The sequence below is a fragment of the Triturus cristatus genome, chromosome 9 (genome assembly GCF_964204655.1).
Source record: "Triturus cristatus chromosome 9, aTriCri1.1, whole genome shotgun sequence".
NCBI lineage: Eukaryota > Metazoa > Chordata > Amphibia > Caudata > Salamandridae > Triturus > Triturus cristatus.
The window spans coordinates 904005649-904026618 of NC_140592.1; the positions used below are offsets into that span (position 1 = coordinate 904005649).

General features: G+C 39.8%; 1 protein-coding gene across 1 annotated transcript in view; it reads left to right on the forward strand.

The window, feature by feature from the left end:
* The window catches only part of ATG2B (autophagy related 2B), a 1039004-nt gene extending 1024236 nt beyond the window's left edge, over window positions 1-14768 (forward strand). Inside the window, exon 42 of the mRNA XM_085626438.1 lies at window positions 9171-14768. Within this exon, the coding sequence (XP_085482564.1) occupies window positions 9171-9401 (231 nt within the window). The 3' untranslated portion in view covers window positions 9402-14768. The remainder of the gene's footprint in view (window positions 1-9170) is intronic.
* Window positions 14769-20970: the final 6202 nt, after the last annotated feature.

Here is a 20970-nt window from a genome sequence, read left to right on the forward strand (position 1 = left end):
CCGTGGGTGCACCTATACGTATGCTTCTCTCCTCCCCGAAGATTTATGTAAAAGTGAGGAGAGCATGCTTTTAAAGTGCCTAGAAGTGGGCGGTTCAATAAAATTACCTAAGTGATTGAATAAGTGACTACTAGGTTGTAATATCTGGTGTCCCAAAATGCGCCAATACAGATATGCATGGAGTTGCCTGACCTGCTCTCGGCATGATGGTAGACTGTCGCAGGCGGGCTGTGGCGGGCCTGATCGTGGGTGTGTCTCCTCCTGGCAAATCAGCCTGCGGTCTGCAGCGAGGGGCGAGGTCGGTCCCACGTGGGTTGTCTCAAGTTAGTACGAGTTTTGTGCACGGGGTGTTAAACTCAGCCAATCGCGACCTGAGGCAGAGGCGTGGAAAAAGACCACGAGCGTCTCCACAGATTGGTCCGTTTCTTATGATGCAGCAATCAGTTTCTGACAATCGGCTGTGGCCCCCTCTGATCACGTGAGCGCAACTAGCTCCGATACTTCAACGTTAACTTTTGACAGCATGTTAAGTATAAGGGCACAATTAATTCCCTATTTTCCTGGGTTCGGAAAATATTGAAAGGAGCCCACAGTAGCTGCAGCTTCTTTTTAATAACAAAAAATAATACGATAATAAAAATGCAGATGGTGATTTTAGAACAGATAGCGATATCGAACATGGCGTTTTCTATACCAGATTATAGTTGGGATATTGTTGTGCTCCTAGTGCCATCTGTAGTTGTAAAAATGGAAGGTTGATGAGTCTTTTAATTCTTTCTTAAATTCACTTGCTCAGCAATGTGTGGCAGTGCCTCTCAAACAAGAAATTCATGGTGCCATCTGGATGATGGGATAGGAACAAGAGCCAGAAGTAGAGAAATGATCTAGGCATAAAAGATGTAACCTTGTCTAGTGATGGACATTTCTATTTATGACGATGTTTACAGGGGAATTTTATCGTGCCATTTGAAGCCATGGTATCTCTTCATTTAGGCCTATTTCCCAGGAGCGGAGTCAATAGACCCACCTTTGTTTTTTGATATGCAAGGGTCTAGTCAAGTCGTTTTTTTGTTTTTTCATGACCTCCAAGATCACCCATCTCAACTTAGTATCCAGGTGTTTGTGTTCTAAAAAATGGCGGGTGAGCTTTGTGTTGTTTTTTTTGCATCGTATCGTGCTTCGTTGATCCTGATCTTGATTTTTCGCGTGGTCATTCCCACATACATGAGATCGCATGGACAAGTGAGCAAATATACTTCATTTTCGGTATTGCAGTTACTGAAATTTCTGAGCTTCCATGGGTTTCCAGTACCTATGTCTACCTCCTGAGATGGTGTTTTTGCATGTACCAGCTCATCCTGCAGGCTTGTGTTCCTTTTAAATGCGAATAGGGGTGGTTCCCACTGTCCCTTCGCACCGTTCAGGATACGCCAGTTTTTTCAAATGATGCTCTGAACGGTGTTAGATGCTGGTGTATATGTGGTCACGCATACAATTCTGTCAGTTTTCCTTTTGGAGGCGTCTTCCAGGAGTGCTTCCCCATTGTTATTTTTGGCCCGTTTTCTAGTTTTTCTCACCATTTTCCTAGGATAATGACCGTCAAGCAGTTTGTTCTCCAAGAGTTCAGCCTGTTCGTCATAGATTTTTGTGTTGGAAAAATTAATACGTACCCAGAGAAATTGACCCACAAGGAGATTCTGTCATAGAGCCCTAGGGTGATAGCATTCATATAAAAGCACGTTGTTTTTGTCAGTAGGTTTGTTGTGAACCCTGGTGTTGATTAACATAATGTATGTGATAGGAGAGGCAAAGTGAGATGAAGACATGGACAGTGTCAGAAGAGGTGTGCTCTGATAAAGGTGATTGGTAAAGATTGACACTTATGGGCATAATTCAATGAAGTATGCATTTATGGAGGTGGTGTGAAGATCGACACTGACAGGAGAAGTGGACACTTATTGCAGAGGTGTACTCTGTATGGAAAGGGGGCAGTGTCAGCAGGCGACAGCAGTAACAGGACAGGTTGACAGTGAGTCATGAGGGGGTCATTGAAAGGAATGGTAGATATTGACAGGAAGAAGGGACAGTGATGGAAGAGAGAGGTGGGCAGTCTTTGGAGAAGTAGATACATCCAGGAGAGAGGTCTGCAATGGGAGAGGTGGATAATGATTGTCATTGTGGAGAGTAGTGTGGAAGGTTCATTTTGACGGAAAAGGGGGGTACTGACATTTGACGACGATACTTGGGAAAAGTTATCATTCATGGGAAAGGTGAACAGTGACGTGAGAGAGAAACAATGTGGGATATCTGGGCGATTATGTAGGCAGTGACAGGAGAGATGTGCTGTGACTCATGATGAGGTTGTTATTGGGAGACGACTATGAGTGTTGTGAATAAGAGTGTTGTAGTAAATAAATTAATTACCAGATCTGAATTTCTATAAATTAGCAATAACAATAAAAATAATGAACTGAGGAGTCCGTGGTGTGCGAGTTAAATGGGCCTTTATTCATTAACTCGAGTTAAGGGAGAGCTCCATCACCTCAGCAGGTTCAGGAGTGGTCTGAAGCTTTATTCACAGAGTACAGCTTTTATACATTTACACAGTATTTTGCAAGTCATTGGGAGGAGCCCTCCTTCTTTGTAGCAAATGTCTTTGCAAATCAGCATTGCTTAAGGCGCATAAGCAAAACACAGATAAGCACATACTTTTCAAGGATGTAGCTTGAGGGGATGCTATCAGAGGGTGGGGGAGCTTGTGTGCCTAAGAGATAATGGTGTGGTGTGTGGGTCATGAACAGACAACCTTGGAGGGAACTGAAATATGTGACAATCTGCGTGGCCCCAGTGAGTCTTAGGCCAGCTGGCTTCGAAGAGATACGAGATAAACTTGTTTTCTCAGAAAAAGGGAAGACTAGTGGGCCATTTCTCAGAGTCGGCCTAACCACAAAAATGCATGGTTGTAACTGACTGAAAACAAGGGGCAGCTTGAGGAGATACGTGAACTGGCTGACTCTGGGCAAACTGAAGTGAATTCTAAAATGGATGCTGTGTCTAAGATGGATGCTGTATAGAATTGTTTTTTAAAACAGCAGAGAAAGGAAAGTGTGCGAGGGGACAGAACCGGGAACGCGATCTTTTAATCAATTATTTTAATTTTTATTTTCTCAGTGTGAGGGAGCAATAAAAAGAGAAGACCTACATCCTGAGAGAAAAAAAGATACGAGTAGATGAGCCCAGTCCTGTATTCTTAGTGCCCCAGTAAAAGCTTCTCTGGCCAGCATTTTAGTATGCTTTCATCACCACATCTCCATCTGCTAAAGTTTAAGGACGGCACACCACAGATGTTTCTTGGGCTCAGCACTCTAACACCAGCCTCATTAACAAGCCATCTATGGTCATCCAGTACTGACAAAACTACCACTTCGGTACTTTGAGCAGGCCTTAACTTGGCCTGGAAGGGGTCAAGTATTTGATTGGCCTCAATAGACTCCTGAAGTTGTTTATGAACAAGTCTTCCCATTAGCTTCCCCAAAAAGGGTAGCAGAGTTATGGGCCAAAAATTGTTCAGGTCTGTTGTCTCTACAGAAGGTTTCTTAAGAAGTAACGTTACAATTGCCGCAAGCAAAGACTTTGATCAGCTTTGGGCACATTGATTTTATATGAGCTGCTGAACAGATACCTAAGGGAGAACCATAATGCTCACAAGAGAGAAGGCGCAATGTTTTCACCTGAGGCAGGAGAACTAGACAAAGCGGGTCCCTAGTCCTGCAAAGGCGACTGAGATTTGTAGTTTATATTGAGACTCTGGTACATAATTCATAATTTCAGTTCTGATTTTAACTATCATAATCTCAATGAAGGATTTCAGTGCATAATGTGATTGAATGCTCAGGTGGGAATTGTTTCACTGGATTTTGTAGATCTACAATAATTCTGTAGAGTTCTTTAGATAGGGTTGGAGAGCTTATGATCTATTAAGAGAAATAAAGTCTTAGATACCCTGGTCAGCTTCTTGTCGGCCACCATACTGGCTTTCGGCTGGATCCTAAGACTTCCTCAGATTTCTTGCCACTTGGCAGATGGTGCGTTGTGCCTTGGCCACATCTGTTGAGCACCTCGTTTGGACTTTGCTCTCACATTTCTAATTTGCCTTGCATTTATTTGCCTGGGTGCAGTCGTCTGGGCATTTGGCCAGAATTGAAACCATTTAGCAGAAATTTAGGATAACCTTCAGTGAGGTGGTTGAAGAAGTCTGCAAATGAGTGAGGTAAATAGGCTTTTCAGTTATCAATGGTAAAAGATTACCAATTCCTTTTCATTGGAACGTGACTGGTGTTGAGTGGTTTAGGATAGACTGAGGTGTTGAGCCAAATGAAATTCCATAGTGATTTATACAAGGGAAAGCGATTGGATGCTTGACTTCCATGTAACAAGTATGCATAAAATGTGGTCTAAGAGATATCTTGCTTGATGTTCAGCCGATATGTTGATCGTGGGCAGGTGGCCACTACCCAATCATCTATGAGGGACACTGCCTGGTCAGTGGGCTGTTTAAACCACTGGATAAAATCTCCTTAGACTGAAAGATTATTAAGTTCAATCCTCCTATGGCATAAAGTTTGGACTTCAGAGGAGACGGCCTTTATCGCCACATATTAACAGATGCTCAGGCGTTGGAAGGAGTTAGGCGGATAAGATAGTTGGAATACGTAAGAACATTTTTGACCAATTTAGGCCGTCCCGAATACTACAAAGAACCACATACATTGTGTACTGTATCTAGGAGAGACTTTAAAGCAATTTGTATACAATACTTGCGTGAAATAAGAAATACTATAGAAACAAAGAAGTCTACGTTCCAAATATATTCTATGACCTATGCTCACACTGCTATACAAATGTATATCACCCTGATAACAAACGATTATGAGAGATTTTTGTTGACCCGGTTGAGGTTTAATATTCTACACAGAAGTTTGAGTTTTCCAACTCCTAACGACTGGTCAAGAATTTTATGCAAATGTCCCTGTGACGACGTCTCAACCCAATCAACATTGCATGTAATGTTCTTTTGCAAAAAAAATTCTAACCCTAGAAAAATGTGGCTCATTCCAGTTTTAAAAAGATCAGGTCTGAGACAATGTCAAATAGCTTTCCGCTTCTTGCAGTCGGTAGAAAATGAATTTATTATCGCCTCTGTAATTGCATTTCTAAAACATGTTTTTAAATATCGCAATACTATTTTGTAATGTTCTTATATGGTTTTTAAAGTTTTTTGGAACTGGTATTTTAAACTGTATTGACTTAAGTAAACGAACTTTTATGGTCAACTTTATCAGTTACCGAATAAAGTAATTTTGAATTGAATTGAAGTTCAAGGGCCATGATACTGTTGAAACACAATTAGTGCTGACAGGATATAGTTTAATGAACAGTACATCAGTATGAAATTGAAATGACAGTTGCGAAAGGAAGAAACACCAAGATGTTCAATTTAAGTTTTCCACAGCTTTTTCTGTCCTGCAGTCATGACGTTCTGATCGCAATAAGGCTACTGGCTCTCTTTCCAACTCTCTCTCTGATAGATTTTTTAACTGACTGGGACGAGCTCATCAAGAAATGTGGCACCATATTCCTGAAGCCATGTCTGTCTATAGAAAGACATAGAGGGTCTAATTTATTCTATTCACATAGGACCGCAATGTGTGATCCTTGTTTGAATGCGGATTGTACTTTGCAGAGCATAGCACTCATTATGGAGACAGATGGTTTCTTGGATATATATGAAGACATATCTGCGAAACACGTTTTTATTAAAGTTTTGAATAGTCAATGAAACAGCATACATTCTTATTAATTTTGTAAATATTTTCCGCTGTAGCTAAGTGAGATTACCATCCATAGGTAATGACGGTATAGAGCTTAATCCAAAGTACCTGATTGTCACGAGGGAATAAATTAAGGGAAAAAGAATACCATATAAGAGAATTGAAGGTATTAAACAATTGGTGTAATATGCAATACTAATGTGTTAAGAGTAAAAAAACAACACAGGCTGGCAATGTTGAAATAGGTGAAGTGTGGGATGAGCATCTGCCGAGAGAGCTGTAGTATCCATTACAGATAAAATGTATTGTGGTGAGAAAGACTGGTGTTCTGAGGTACGCTACTGATGTTATTCGAGGTGGGCAGCTGAAGTGAGGTGAGGAGGGACCATGGTTAGATAGTGCAGTGTGAATGTACTGATTGAGTCTGTTCAGGAGGGCAGCGTGTCATCTCTTGGCTCCTCGCCCAGAGCCATCAACAGGGACTCCCAATCAGCAATTGGGTATTTATGGAGACCTTTGCATTCTTCTCTGTGAAGAGCTATGCTTTTAGCCTGTGCCCAAAGTAACATTATTGAGAATCAGGATTCAAAGGAAGCTGAGGGTGCGTTCCACCACAATATGATCATATGTTTTGCCAGTAGAAGACTCAACTCTATAAAGCTGGTAGTAGCTCTATGGTTGTACAAACCCAGCACACTGGATTCCCACCTATGATCTGATAAGACCTGGAACACTTAACTCCAGTAATTTTCCATGGATAGATAATCCCACAATTTATAATATAAATTGGCTGTGGGGGAGGTGCAGCACAAGCAAGAGGCAGAGGCCCCGTGGAACATTTTAATTATCCTAGCAGGGGAGAGATAAGCTCTTTGAAGGATGAAGAATTCAATCAGTTTGAACCTTTAGACAGGGCTTGGATATACAAGAGCCTTGCCCTATATTTTTCATGGAAAGCTTTCCAGAGTTCAGTTTTCCAAATATCTCTCCGATATAGAAGGGCGAATTGCAATTGGGTCTGCTGGGATTTATACATCCACCTCATGCATCGTCTGTCTGCTCTGTTCGTATATATAGTTTGAGTAGGCAGATGAGTTTCAGGCTCTATGTCTATGATCACCTATTTAGTACAAAGTATGTGAAGCAGGAGGCCGTAGGTCATAAATTGTTCTTCGTACAGACGTTTTGTACTTGTAAAGTCTGAAAGTATTGGAGTAGTCCATCTTGGAACAGGTCACCTAGGGCACTGGTTCTTAACCTCTTGACATCTGTTGACCCTCACTTAGGGGCACATTACGATGCTGGTGGGACCGCCACCAACAGGCCGATGGTGGTGGTCCCATTGACAGACAGCCCTTCGGGCCGACTGCCGCATTACGATGCAGGCAGTCGGACCCTTGACTGTTGGGGGACAGACCACTGCCTCCGACAGGATCTACTGATCCCGACGGGGCAGCAGTCAGAATCGTGATCCTGAATGGTTGCAGTGCCTGCTCAGGCCCCAACGTCAGGATTACAATGTCCCTTTTTGACTGCCTGTTCATGGCGATCCCACTGCCTTGGAAAGGCAGCCGGAAAGGGACTTTGAGGATTCCAATCAGGGCCCCCCGCCACCCTTTGAGTCACTGCTAATTGGTCAGGGGGGCACATGTGGTGCCCCCCGCAAACATCCATGCACCGTGTGCCTGTCACTGCATGATGCCTGCCACACAGTGCATGGATGATTGAAAAATGCCTTTTTCTACTGTGGCTTGTGCTGTGGCCCTTTTCAAGGCCGCAGCACAAGCAGCAGGAGAAAAAGGCAGTTTACGACCGCCTACACAGTGGTCTTATCCAAATATGGCAGGTGGGAACGCTGACTCCTTGTCGGGCGGTCTCAATCCTGCTTCTATGGGAATCGAGCCCTCGTCCGTTCGTCATCGTACTGAGCCCCTTAATCATTACTGGAACCCGAGGACCCCCACTGTTAGTTGTTATTGGAATCCAGGGACCCTAGTGAGTCATTACTGGAAGTCGGGGACCCTGACCTACAAATTTTTGATGATTTGAACCGCAGTTCAATACACACAAAAATACAGAAAGAAGCATTCGTCAAACAAATACACAAATTATGAAATATTTTATTCACAATATAAAAAATATAAAAATATAAAATCCAAATTTTAATCAGAAGGTTGGAGCTTGTCTAAATTCAGTTGAGGCCACTCATAGCCCATACTATAAGCTTTTTGATGCCCATGCAATGCTTCCATGAATCTATCTGAGGATACTAATTAAAAATATTAGCCACTGACATCAAATTCCTTAACATTTCCAGAATGTTTTCAAATGTTAAATTTTACATTTTGCTTCTTTATTATTTAAACATCTTATTAATCTGCTAATATTATTTACTATTCGAAGCAATCGCAGACCCCCTTGTTAGGCTCTGCGAACTTTCAGGGGTCCCTGAACACAGGTTAAGAACCACTGACCTAGAGTGTCCACACCAACCGCTTGCCAATGTATGAAGGATATCTTGGTTAAGAAAGGGTGTTGATGCAGAAACCCCAGCAATGGTATGCTGGGAACATATGCCGATAGAGATCTCTTAAGGAAGCGGAGCTGCACAGCGGAGCTGCACAAGAAAGCAGAGTGCTACAAGGACCATATAGGGAAGACTGGGGAGAATAAGCCCGAGGACATACCAGATTATGTAATTTGGGCAAGCAAAGTGGTCTATGGACTGCAACAGTTTCGCCTAGGGACACCCAATAGAGCCAGCAAGATAGCCTATGTTACTGTGCTGTTTGGTAATAGGCCTCAAAGTTAGAAGTACCCAAACCTCCTTGGTCAACAGAGAGCTTGTGCATGGCCATGGTCGCTCATCGGCGCACACAAGACTACAAGGTCCCCCAAGAGCAAATCCAGAACCTGGAAAAAGAGAGTAAGATAGAGTGGGATGTGTAAAAAATAATAGAGCAGTCTTGGCAGCACAACTATCTTAGAGATAGCAATGCAGCCAATGATTGAGAGGGGTTGTGTCCTCTAAAAGGTCACCTGACCTCAGATGGAATTCACCTCACCTCAAGTAACCCCCCCCGTATGTCTTCCTCCGCATGAAATATGGGGATTCCCAAATATTGAAACATGATAACTTACCAACTTATTGGGTTTTCTCCCTGGGAAATGTTATTTCTATCCAGACTTAACTGTGAGTACATGGGGTAGATAATAGAGATTATCCTAATTCAAGACCCCTGAATTATTTCTCAATACACACATTTTTTTTTTAAATGTACAAATTTATGGCACTAATTTCTTTTGAATAATTGGTTTGTTTTCACCTCTTATCTACAGGGGATTACAGACACAGCACAGACCATCTATGAAACTGCTGCACGGGAGCATGAGAACCGAGGAGTCACTGGTGCGGTTGGAGGAGTCCTTCGTCAGATTCCACCTGCTGTGGTAAAACCGTTCATTGTTGCTACCGAAGCAACCTCAAATGTTTTAGGCGGGATGAGAAATCAGATCAGACCAGATGTCCGCCAGGAAGAATCACAAAAATGGCGTCAAGGGGAGGACTGAATTCTTCTCTCCTGAGCAATGTGAAGAAAGTGCAAACTCTGTGAACCAAAACATTGGCGTCAAAGAATAGTAACCAAGACTGTTGCACTCAATTCATTTATGCTGTGTTTAAGATGAGACACGTTTCCGGATTCACACAGTGGAACCCTTAAACAGGAGCTGCTTTCAACTTGACAACCGGACTTTTTCTACACTTCTTGGAATTATAATTTTGCATATGATATTGACACGGGTACCTAGTGCCAAACTGAACACAACATAGTTTTCCAATTTAGTTATGATTTTGCATTAGTGATAGTCCCTTACCCTAATGCTTCAGGTTACATAGCAAGCAACTCTTTGTGATTGCTGTGACAGTAATGGTAGATATTACATGGGCATGCTCAAAAGGCTTATATCTTCTCAGCGTCTCCATTTTCACACTGATTGGACATTAGAGACTATAACTGTAGCATGAGATGTAGAAGCCATATGTCATAAATGAAAGACTTTTTCACTATTCTTTAACTGCCCATGTTTGCACTATATGCAACATTCATCAACAAAGTGTGGACGCTTGAGAGCGTCATTCAGAACTTTTTAGACACCTTATGGTAACTTCTAAGCACTTGGATGCCTACATTTATGGGTTTTAGAAGTGCCTCAATGCTGCAGCCATTTTCTGTTGTATTGTACATTTAAAAACTTCAACCTGTACATTGTGATTGTTAATAGTGTGAATAAAATAGTCTGCTAAAAGTCTTATACACAATTAAAAAATATAAGCAGAATTTCGGAGGGAAATAAAAATGTTGTGATGTGAGTAAATAAAACTATTTATGGAAATAAAAATGACTCATCCAAGCTGCCCAGTTAACAGTGGATATGTGCAACTCTTGGTTCGTTTATTTTTTATTTCACAGGTACATCCTTACTGTTGGTCAGAAGGGATCAGCTCAAAGCTTAAACGGAGGAAGACTTGGAAAATTATGCAACTGATTGCAGGTGCACTCCAAATAAAATTCAACACTTTGTTGCAAATAGATGGATGAAAAAGAGAAAGAGTTAGGACGGTGGGAAAGAGAGCCACAACTCCTGAGATGAAATGACCCTTAGAGTCGTCTAGATCTACTTGGTATGCATTTGAACACTTTGCACTACAATTTAGGAAATGAACAGGGAATTAAAAACAAATACCCAGAGAGCCATACACTATACTATAAACATCAAATAAACACCACACAGGAGGCTAATGCTAGGTGGGTTTACCGTTGATGTTCCTATTATTTGTAAATAACTTTATGCTATGTGCTTCACCATGCATTTTTCAAATTCATATGCAACAATTTCAAGGAGTTACTCAATGAAGACCATTACAAATAAGCACTTCACTGCACTTTATTATTTAGGTAACCTTTCCGTATGAAAAGCGCAACATTCTGATTTATTCGAAGGTTAAGCACAGCGCATGAATGAGCTGCAGTATTTTTATAGTCCTCTGTAACATTGTCTAATTCCTATAATCTCAAAGAGAGAAACATATATCAAATCTCCTTTTACCATAAGTGAACCTATCCTTGCCAAGGGAATAAACTCTGCCCTCAAGAAAAAACTTTGAAAATATAATTATTTCTCAAATTGTTATTTTATTGTAATAGTTTATCTGAAAACTTAAAAAGCTTCTTAGACTCATTTTACTTGCCATCGTATTTGTTTCCAGTCTTTCACAGCCTTTATCACTTAGCAGGTAGTTGCATTCTTTTTTTTTTATACTACCCAGTGTAACATTCCTGTTAGGTGTTTTGGCAATTCTGTTTTAGAAGAAACAACATTGAACTCCTAAAGGCTGTACTGTAGTTGTTAAATATGTTCTGTATGAATAACAATCCAGAATTTCTCAATTGAGGCATTCTGAATCTTAAGCTAATGTTACCTTCAAGATATAGTACTGGTAACATCATGTGAAAGAGTTCATACTATTTTAGTTATCATTTAAAATAAGATAACTTATATTAAACTGTTAATTCCAAAATGTACTCAAGCGATTTAACAATAGTAGGTTTTGAATCTGTTTGTCATTGCCTTTGATGAGCAAGATGCATGACAACAGTATTTGATCACTTCTTTTACATTTACATTTTCAGATTCAACCCACCCAAATTGTAGCTCTCTTTTGCTACCATGCTAAAGCTTGTGAATCTTCATTAAAATAAAGATAATTTATACTGTTAACAAAAGCAGTCTTGACTTCACCTTTTGTGGTATAGAAATACTTTTAATTCAAATGTCTAGATAATTATTTATGTTTGCAGTATTACTGCAGACACCACAATCCCATACAAAAGAGGGAGTTCAACATATTTGGGATGCTTTATTTTCACATGTTCAAAATGTTCACATGTTCAGTGGAATAAAGAAATAGACTAGCACACATTTTCAAACATGTCCTTGAGCTGAGTGTAGTTGCACACATATCTATTGCAATAATACTGTATATAGAGTATTAGGTAAACATAGTTCAGAACAATAACTATAGAAAGCAACCTGTGTTTTAATAACATAAGCATGGGAATCTTGGTGCCTGCAGTCAGTTAGCTAAATTCTACCAATTACTGATATTTCACTGTGCCATGAAGCAGGGTAGAAATGGCTTGATTTCTGCTTAGCTGTGTTTAATAACATTTGAATTGTATTCACATGTCACCTTTTGACCTACCAGATTGTTCATAGGATGCACTTCATTAAGAAAGTTAATTGATTATGTAGTTGTCATCATAATAAGGCAGTATATTTCCAAATGACAGCAATTCAAAATGAGGACAAGGACACAATTTTACTGCTTAGTGTGGCGTTAGGGGCTCCTTAAACTGTACTAGTTTAGCAGTAAAGTTCATGTTACAGGAGGAAAAGCCAACTAGCCATAAATTGGTACCTAAGCATGTGCCTGGGCCAAGACGCTGCGGAATAATGTACTGACAATTTCATGCTGTTTGAAAAAAATACAGACCTTTGCCCTGGAAGTGAATATGTTTTGGGCTGTATATTTGAGCATTGTACAAGGATTCACTGCTGTGGTTTGTTTAACGTAATTGTGTGTTTATGATTGACTTGATTGCCAACACAGTTTGGTATTCATAGTGTTAGAGCTCAATTGTTAAAGTTTCAAACATTCACTAAAGTCCCATGTGGGTTGAGTTGTTCAATATCGTAAAAGCACGTATCCAACAAACTTAAACTTTGACAAAGCATTGTTTTTTAGTATGTAGAGTGGAGTCAATGATAACTCTTTTTTCGAGAGAATTACAAACTCTTTATTATAAAACTTATACAAACCTTGTTAGGAGGGACGCCACTAGTGAAATAGATGCATTCCTCTGGTTCATTTTGGCCAAGGCTTTTAGATGTAACCCAGGAAGAGATTTAAATAATTTCCGTACACTTTTTTTGGAAGATTGCTTTTAAAGAACTTGTATTTTTTTTCTGTTTCTTTGATTGTCAGCTGTTTATATTTCTGTTCTGGAACTTACTTTTGGGACAGGCCGACTTATGTAAGTTACATCACAGTGCGCTCCTTGCTCCTACAGTAATATCAAGTGAGTTGTAGAAATATTTAAATAGGAAAAATGTCTTATTGCACTGCTGGAGTTTTTTTAGTGCAGGGATATCTTGACTGAATCTCGCCATGAGCTGAACAATGACATGTTATCGTTGTTGTTTAACATACTGAAAAGTTTAAAAAATGAGCAATTTTGTAATGTGCTACCAAATTTATCAACAGTCTAGTAGTTCATGATTTATAAGTAAAGGTACGTTTTCTGCTCCTTTGAGTATCAATAAAGTTTGGACATTCTGTTGGAAAGTGTTCAAAACAATTAGTTGCTACTAATTTAAAAACACAGTGTTTGACAATGTTACTACCAACGTACTTCTCTCTGTAAATAACTCATGGAGCTAAAAAGTACAGAAAATGTATTCTTGCAGAGAAAACGTTTATTGACTAAAAACAGAAAATGGGACATTGGCAACCTTTTCCCAGTTTGGCCATATCTCAAAGTGTTAATGGAGAAGTGAATCTCTGTCTACAACCAGTCACCTGAAGATTGGAGTTTTCCATCTGTCACTTTGCTGAGATGTGCTGACCCATATGCATTTTTTAACTAATTTTGCACTCAGCTGCGACAATTAATTGGATGTGTCAAGTATAAAATATTTTCATCTTTACATTTGAAGGGTGATTGGTTGCTCATGTACAGAAGGCAGTTTGGAAAGTTTGATAGCGAAAGAGTCACTCCGAACAATAAGAATGTAATGTGTCTGATGTTATAGTCCTCTATTTTTTAATTTGAAGTTACACCTTCTATTAAGAAGCATAACAGTGTCTCACTAATGTCTGCTGGCAAGAAGATATTGAGTCCTAAATTGTGATGGCATTCGCATCAGCTTGGTATTACCGTACAATTTTGGTTAGTTTTTTGTTAGGCACTGGGGTGACCAGATAGGGTGTAGTGTGATAAACACATTATACACAACATACTTTCTTAACAAAATGAAAGCCAAACACATTTATTAATTTGGATAAAAACACAGATCCGTTTCGTTTGAAATCTTATTTGATCACTATTCTTCCAAATATTTTGTTTTCATTCAATACATTCATAGAATACTTTACAATAAGGTGGGCATTTCTTGCTTCCTTTTAGCCAGATCCTTGTAGCTGTTGTTGTAATAGTTGGATGGGTTGCCTCTGTGATGTATGAATTAATGTTCGTGATAGTCGTTTCTGTGACCTGCAGGTATGTTTATTATATGTTAGGCACATGTTCTTAGACCAGCATTTTCTCTGTGTTTCACACTGTTTACATACGCTTTCAGTTACCGCTAAATGTTGATTACAACATTTCTATTGTGTACGCTCTGAACCCTTGTACAAACTTTATTGCAGTCAACATGTGTACGTTCATTTGCTAATAATGGATGTCCTTGCAATTATATTGTTATGAAAGTCAGGTAAAAAAATTTCTTTGTCTTGTTATGTAAATATTTTTCAACACTTACGTAGCTAGAAAATAGGTTTGTGGCACTGTGTATGTGTGTCTGTATATAGTTTCCAAGTGTATAGACTGTCTCTACAACCATCTACTTGAAAATCTCTTTTGAAGAGATTTAAAATATGTATCTAAGCATACCTGATTTTGCTAAAAGTACTATAAATTATATGTTTGGAAAATGCTATTTTTACATCACATTTTACCTTCTCCAACTTTGTCATATTTTCCTTATGTTGATGATATTGTGAATTAAGTATTTTTTTTTGCATTTGGCTTTTTTGTTAAATATGTGTTATTGAATCCTGTTGGGTTGGTATCTAAATAAATAATTATATATGTAGCAAATCATTATTTTATTAATTGACATTGCACACATGGGTGAAATCTCAAGCTACAATCTTTGCCTGAATCTTTTAAAGTGACCCTCCAACATGGGACACTCTCTAGCTTAATTAAACTAAGTCTTAAATATTATTTTACACAACCACTGCTGGTATTTTCAGGTAAGGTCAGTATAGCGAGTCTGTTCCATACTTTAATTTCTTTTCCATGCTTTTTAGGGCTCACCTACCAGACAGCTCAAGCTGTTTGTTTGCAAAAGGCCTATTTTCAGCTTGCAGTTGGCTTAGAGTCTGCTAACTGCTTACCATTAGTTGACTTTATTTAAATTCTCATATGCCTGCTTTTTATTTGTTATCTTCCTTCCTCTTCTTTGGTTTGTCCTTGTGCTGGAGTATATCCTCTTTACTTCTGTCCTTTCACTGCTTACTCTGCAGGCACTACTTTCTCTTTTTCATCTTCATAAGAACTTTATTTCGATTGCCAACGATCATAAAAGTATAGACAAACAGTTACACAGTAAACAAATACTTAAAAATACACTTTTAAATATGACAATAAATAAGCATATTGTTTAAAAAGGGCGCTAATATTTATTACACAATCGCTGCTAAAAACATATATGGTATCAAAATCACAAATAGTATCTTCATCTTTAAAATAAAAAAAAACAAATGTCACAACTCAGTGTCTCCCACATTAAAACCATTCTTTTATAAAAACCATAGCAGACTGTATGAGTTTTGCATGCTTAGTCCAAAAAGACCTAAGAAACATGGCCACACAACAGACTACTCTCTGGCTAGCGTCATTCTGTAATATTCTCAACAATATTCTCAACATTTCCCTATGCACCCTACAACCCAGAATTTTACACAAGGGAACAATCCATTTTGCACATATTTGTTTATAAAAGGGACAAAAAAAAAAACATCAATGGGTGTTTCAAAACACTCCTCACAGCCCGGACACATATCACCATTTTGCCCCTTTTCCTGTAAATGACCTTATGGGTAGGGTACCATAACTAAATTGCAAATAGAATTTCTTAGGCAGTGGAGGGGCAATTTCATCGATAGTGCCTTCATAGGTGGCTAACGGTTTCTGGTCAATAAAAGACATGGGTGGGAAACCCGTACACATCCTGATATTGTTGACCGCCACATTTTCCCAAAAGAGTCCTTTTATACAGGCCTTGCCAATCAGGCACATGCTTTTAGGATTTATCCAATACTCATCCATATTCAATCTATTAAGCAAATCCTTCATAGCACAGAGCCAAGATATCTTCCGTGCTTACTCAGAGACCAAAAAATCGTTGACACCCTCACTGTAGGACTCGAGAGTAGGAGTTGTCCATAACGTGTGCCAAAAGATCAGCATTCTACATTCAATCTTATCAGCAATATTCTGTGGTGTACTTACGGGCAGATTCAATAGTGTTCTTAAAAACCATTGCTAACTATGGATAGGCCTTTAATTTAAGAATAACCCCACAGGTTAGCACCATAGAGAACCACCCCTAGGGCCTTCACATTATAAATTTCCAATCCTGGATTCCCCCACAATTCTTGATATTGTTTTTACTGTGCATTTTTCCTATAAGTGCTGTGTGTTGAATCAAGGATAAGTGGGTCTTTTCCACCTGTGGTGTCCAGCATAGGTTCTTGGTCAATTTAATCCCCAAGTACTCAAAGCTCGGCACCACATCTAAGGTTGTATTACCCACTAACATCCTCCTCTTACAAGAAGTCGATGACTGTTTACTAAAAATCATACATTTGGTCTTGAAGCTGTTAAGCTCAAGGCCTCGATCCACAAAAAACAAATGGAAAGAGTTCAAGAGTTGTTGCAAACCCTGCAGCGATTTAGAAATTAACAAGGTATCATCTACAAAGAGAAGTGCGGGATCCCTCTGCACACATATCGTAGGGGCATCACACACATCTTGATCTAAAAAGCCAATTACCCCATTTATGTGTAACGTAAAAAGAGTGGGGGCCAGAACACACCCTTACCGTACCCCATGATCAATACAGATCGGGTCTGTCAAGGCCCTGTCCCACCTCACCTTTCTCTTTTTGATTAAGCACTCCATGACTATGGATGTGCTTTCTAGCTGTCTCCTTCATGTACCTCTCCCCTTGCCTTGTTTTGTGTTGGTCTCTTGCCCATGTCCTTCTTCCCACATGTTGCGCTTGCTTAAATTTCCCACACCCTGTGTTGCTTTCTTGTTCATGTGCTTCTCCCTTACTGCTGTTCCCCCTCCATATGCTTACCCTTCTCCCAATGTTCTGCTCCCCCCTGCCACCCTCTTGTTTTTTTTGGAGAGCGAGGCAGCAAATTGCTGTCTGGCGTCGATCCTTAAAAGCACTTCTGTGCTACTTCTTTCTTTCTTTATTTGCTGATCCCTATTGGATTGGTAAATAAAAACAAAATGGCATTGTCTCATTTTGTAGGCATGCATGTATGATAGTGCATGCAAGCCTATAAAATGTCGCCTTGGGGCTGCATTATTGTGCTTTTTTTTTTAACCTTTTTGCTATGCTGCATTGTATTTTGCTGATGCTGTACAGAATGGCTAAAAGGCACTGGTAAAACCAATCGCTCCCAAAAGCGAGACCTATTGGCTTTGTCAATGCTTGTCTACTATGCCCACACTTCCCCATTCTACTTCATGCAAGGTACAGCGTCTCTTGAAATGGAAGGGATTCGGACATTTTGCAGAGCAACAGTTTAAAGCTGATAAAAGCAAGAGCTGATGCCCAACCTAAATTATTCAGAAGCCCTCTCTGTCCTGTACACCTATACATTCCCATCGGGTCACCCCCTTGGAAGTTCCTTTTCTCCTTTTTGCATGAAATTGACTTTTTATTCACATTTTTCATTGAAGAGCACTAAAGCCCACTATGTACGGTGCATTACATATCTGGCCGGCATTTTCTTCCTCCTGCTGGCTTTCCTCTTTTTTCATGCTTGAGACCCTATGTAAGCAGTGCAAGGCTTGTTCATTAGAATATTTCTGCTGTCCAGACCAAGTCTGTCGGTGGTCCTCTTTAGTGCAGTTTATGGTGTTCAGGTGCTTGGTATCCTGTCAATATTTAGATCTCTTTGTGTCAGAACCCTGCATAGACTATGGCACAACTTTGAAGTTTCCGCACTCAGATGCAAGAATTTGTTCAAATGAACCACCTGCTTCATGATCATCAACCAGACTTTGCCCCAAGAGAGGTACTGAATCTGCTGTGACTAATATAAAAGTGCTCGTCTCAATGGATGAAGATGAGGTAGCAGCCATAATAGCCGTTGGTCATGGATTAAGACACTGCTTAGAAACGAAATGTAGGCTGAAGGGGCCAGATCTACTCTGGTGCTGGTACCAAGTGTACTTCTAAATAAATACTGACAACTCCCAAGTTCGCTCTTGGTGGGAGAATGAACAAGACAAACATCACTACGTGCCTAGCATACTGCATAGGGCTGAAAAGAGTTTATGTTGCTCACACCATGCTAAGTCCATGATCTTGGTATTTGGTGTAGTAGATTCCCAATAAGCACCCTTTCACTGGCATTTTAATTTGGAAATATTCATTCACTCAAGTAATGCAGGAATTCTCACTAGGTGTGTTCCAGAAAATCTCCTCTTCTTCCAACTGACTTTTGTTACCGGAAAAAGCTGGAGTTATGAGATGCCTATGCTATTGAAACATTGTTTGTACCATGTTTCCAAAGAAAGTTACTAATGGGCTTCAAAGACCCGGGTGTTAGAATCCGTCAAAACCTATAAAAACATGAACATGTAATACAAGCCTTGAAAGACCAGCTGGAGCAACAGCCCTTTGGTACCTGGAGAAAATGGGTCCCCTCAATGTGCAACCTAGGAATGTGAATATGATCAACCAGTGGTGACTCAAGCAGCAGAAATACAGGAGTAGGTCCGTTGGAGTCCTCATTATTAGGCTGTGGAGTGCCTGGAAACCAAATCTGAGTCCAGAAAAGAACTACTTACAAGAAAAATTAACTGCTCAGACTGACCTTGAGCTGAACACTCCGAAACAAGGTGGTCATAGAGGAATGGTCAATGGTTCTCAACCTTGATTTTGATTAGAGTCTTACATCTCCATATCCCACCTTTGGAAAGGCTCTGCTGAAGTTTCAAGAATACAGAGGTGGCCGACATTTTGCAGCACGCTATAAAACCTTCAAATAAATAAACAAATGGTGTGAAAATAACTACTCCTATACAGAGGATAAGCAAGCGTGTGAGAGCACATCAATACACTGAAAGCCTAAGCATAGAGTGATTGGCTCTAGCTCCACACCCACATAGTTCCTCTGCCCTCCAAAATAAGAACTAATTTTCCCTCACAATATACCTGGTTATTCTGGTTGATTTCGATTTTACTTTATACTTTACACTGGCTTCATCCTTCAGTATTCTATGCCATAAAATGAGCTCAAAAAGCAGCTCTAGAAAATTCCCTTTTGTCTATTTTGATCCATATTCTTTTGTGTATTCTTCTTAGGGAGTATCCCCAACTTGTGCTTATTTGTTATATTGATACACCCTCACCTCCTTCTGTATTCCACAGAGGTGCAGTAATTTGAGGCATTTAATCAAACCTGCCTAGCTAAAAGTGTGCCATTCTGGAAGATATGCTCATCTTTTTGTAGTGGCCCTTCCTCCTCAACCCTGTACGGAACTCAGTGAAGACAGTTGTGATCTAAGCGCGTATTCAATCTACAGCAGAGACACAAATGGGGAAACTAGTATCTTCAACCAACCTTAGCCTCTCTAAGATCCACTTTCATAGTAGGGGTAAAGTGAGTTCTGATTTAATTTTTGGCAGAGGATAAAATGGAGCCATTTCTCTATCAATGCCATCAGCCCAGCTCTCCATATTGGGTACAAGTATAGAGATGTTACAAATGCCCTGAGGCAGCAGTTCAAACAACGAGCCTATACATTTCTATTCAAATCTATAAAGATTAATTACCCACTTATAATTTTTTTCTTGGGATGAACGCAATTTCAATCACTCATGAAGCAGCATCTGAATCATTATTGTTGCAAGCAAAAAAAGCGGCCATTTTGCTAGAAGATCTGAAGAAGATAACGGGCATCTTATCTGAGACATTATGCAAGTTAGATATTTAGCTCTTTTAGTGATATGTTAAGAATTCAACTTTTCCCAAAAAGATTAGAAAATGTCTGAGAAGAGCTGCACGTATTGTCAGCTAAGAATGTACGAATGCACAAATAACCCACTTAGCTTAGATTATTCGCCAGCCGATACGGGACAGATAGGATCCAGCGAGCGAGATGATAATGGGAGCACCTACAGCTGTTATTCCATGGATGTGGGATTCAAACTTACAGGAAGCCATAAAAGTGTTGGAAGCACAAACCACATTAAGAAAACAATAGCTGCGAACCTTGTAATCATGTTACATTCACAGATCAAAGTATTGGATATGGTGGGGTTATGGTCATCAAGAGCATTGATGTAGTGACAGAATTTGCCCTAATGTCCGTAGCAAGTCTGATGATGCGATTGAGAAATTGGGAAAGGAGATAAAAGTAGAGGCTACATCATCCAATGGCAAGGGGTCTTGAGGTAATGAAGGGTTTTCTGTGTACCTTATCAAAAAGACCACGAGGAAACTAAGAAGGAGGTGTCACCTTGTAAAACATAAATTGGCAAATCAAGAAGCAGTTAACCATTGAGACTACTCACTGTTTAGCATAAACCATAAAACCCAGAGGCAATGGAAGAGTCACCAGTGAAGTGGCAGGCTAGCTATCAAACGGAAGGGATCTCTAACACCATCACTTACGCTGAGTAGTAATGAAAATATGTCATGGCCCCTCCTTGCCGAACCATTTAGGATAGTTACCTAGAAACTAACAATTGCTGACATTGTCCGGCTATGGCAGGATCTTCTGTTAATCCTGCAGATTGTATCATTTGAGATGGTTTATGAACAGTACATGCCATAGAATTTAGAAGTATGAATAGCCAGAATGATTGGGTAATAAGTTTAATTCCTATGTGAATCCTAATATGACACCTAAATTGGATGCGATTGAATAGGTCTTCTCACCAGCTACCGTTAATGACAACAAGGTAACGTTGGGCCGTAGTGATTACACAACCGCTCAAAGTTACAGCTAGTACCACAATAGTCTTTCAAAGGCCCCC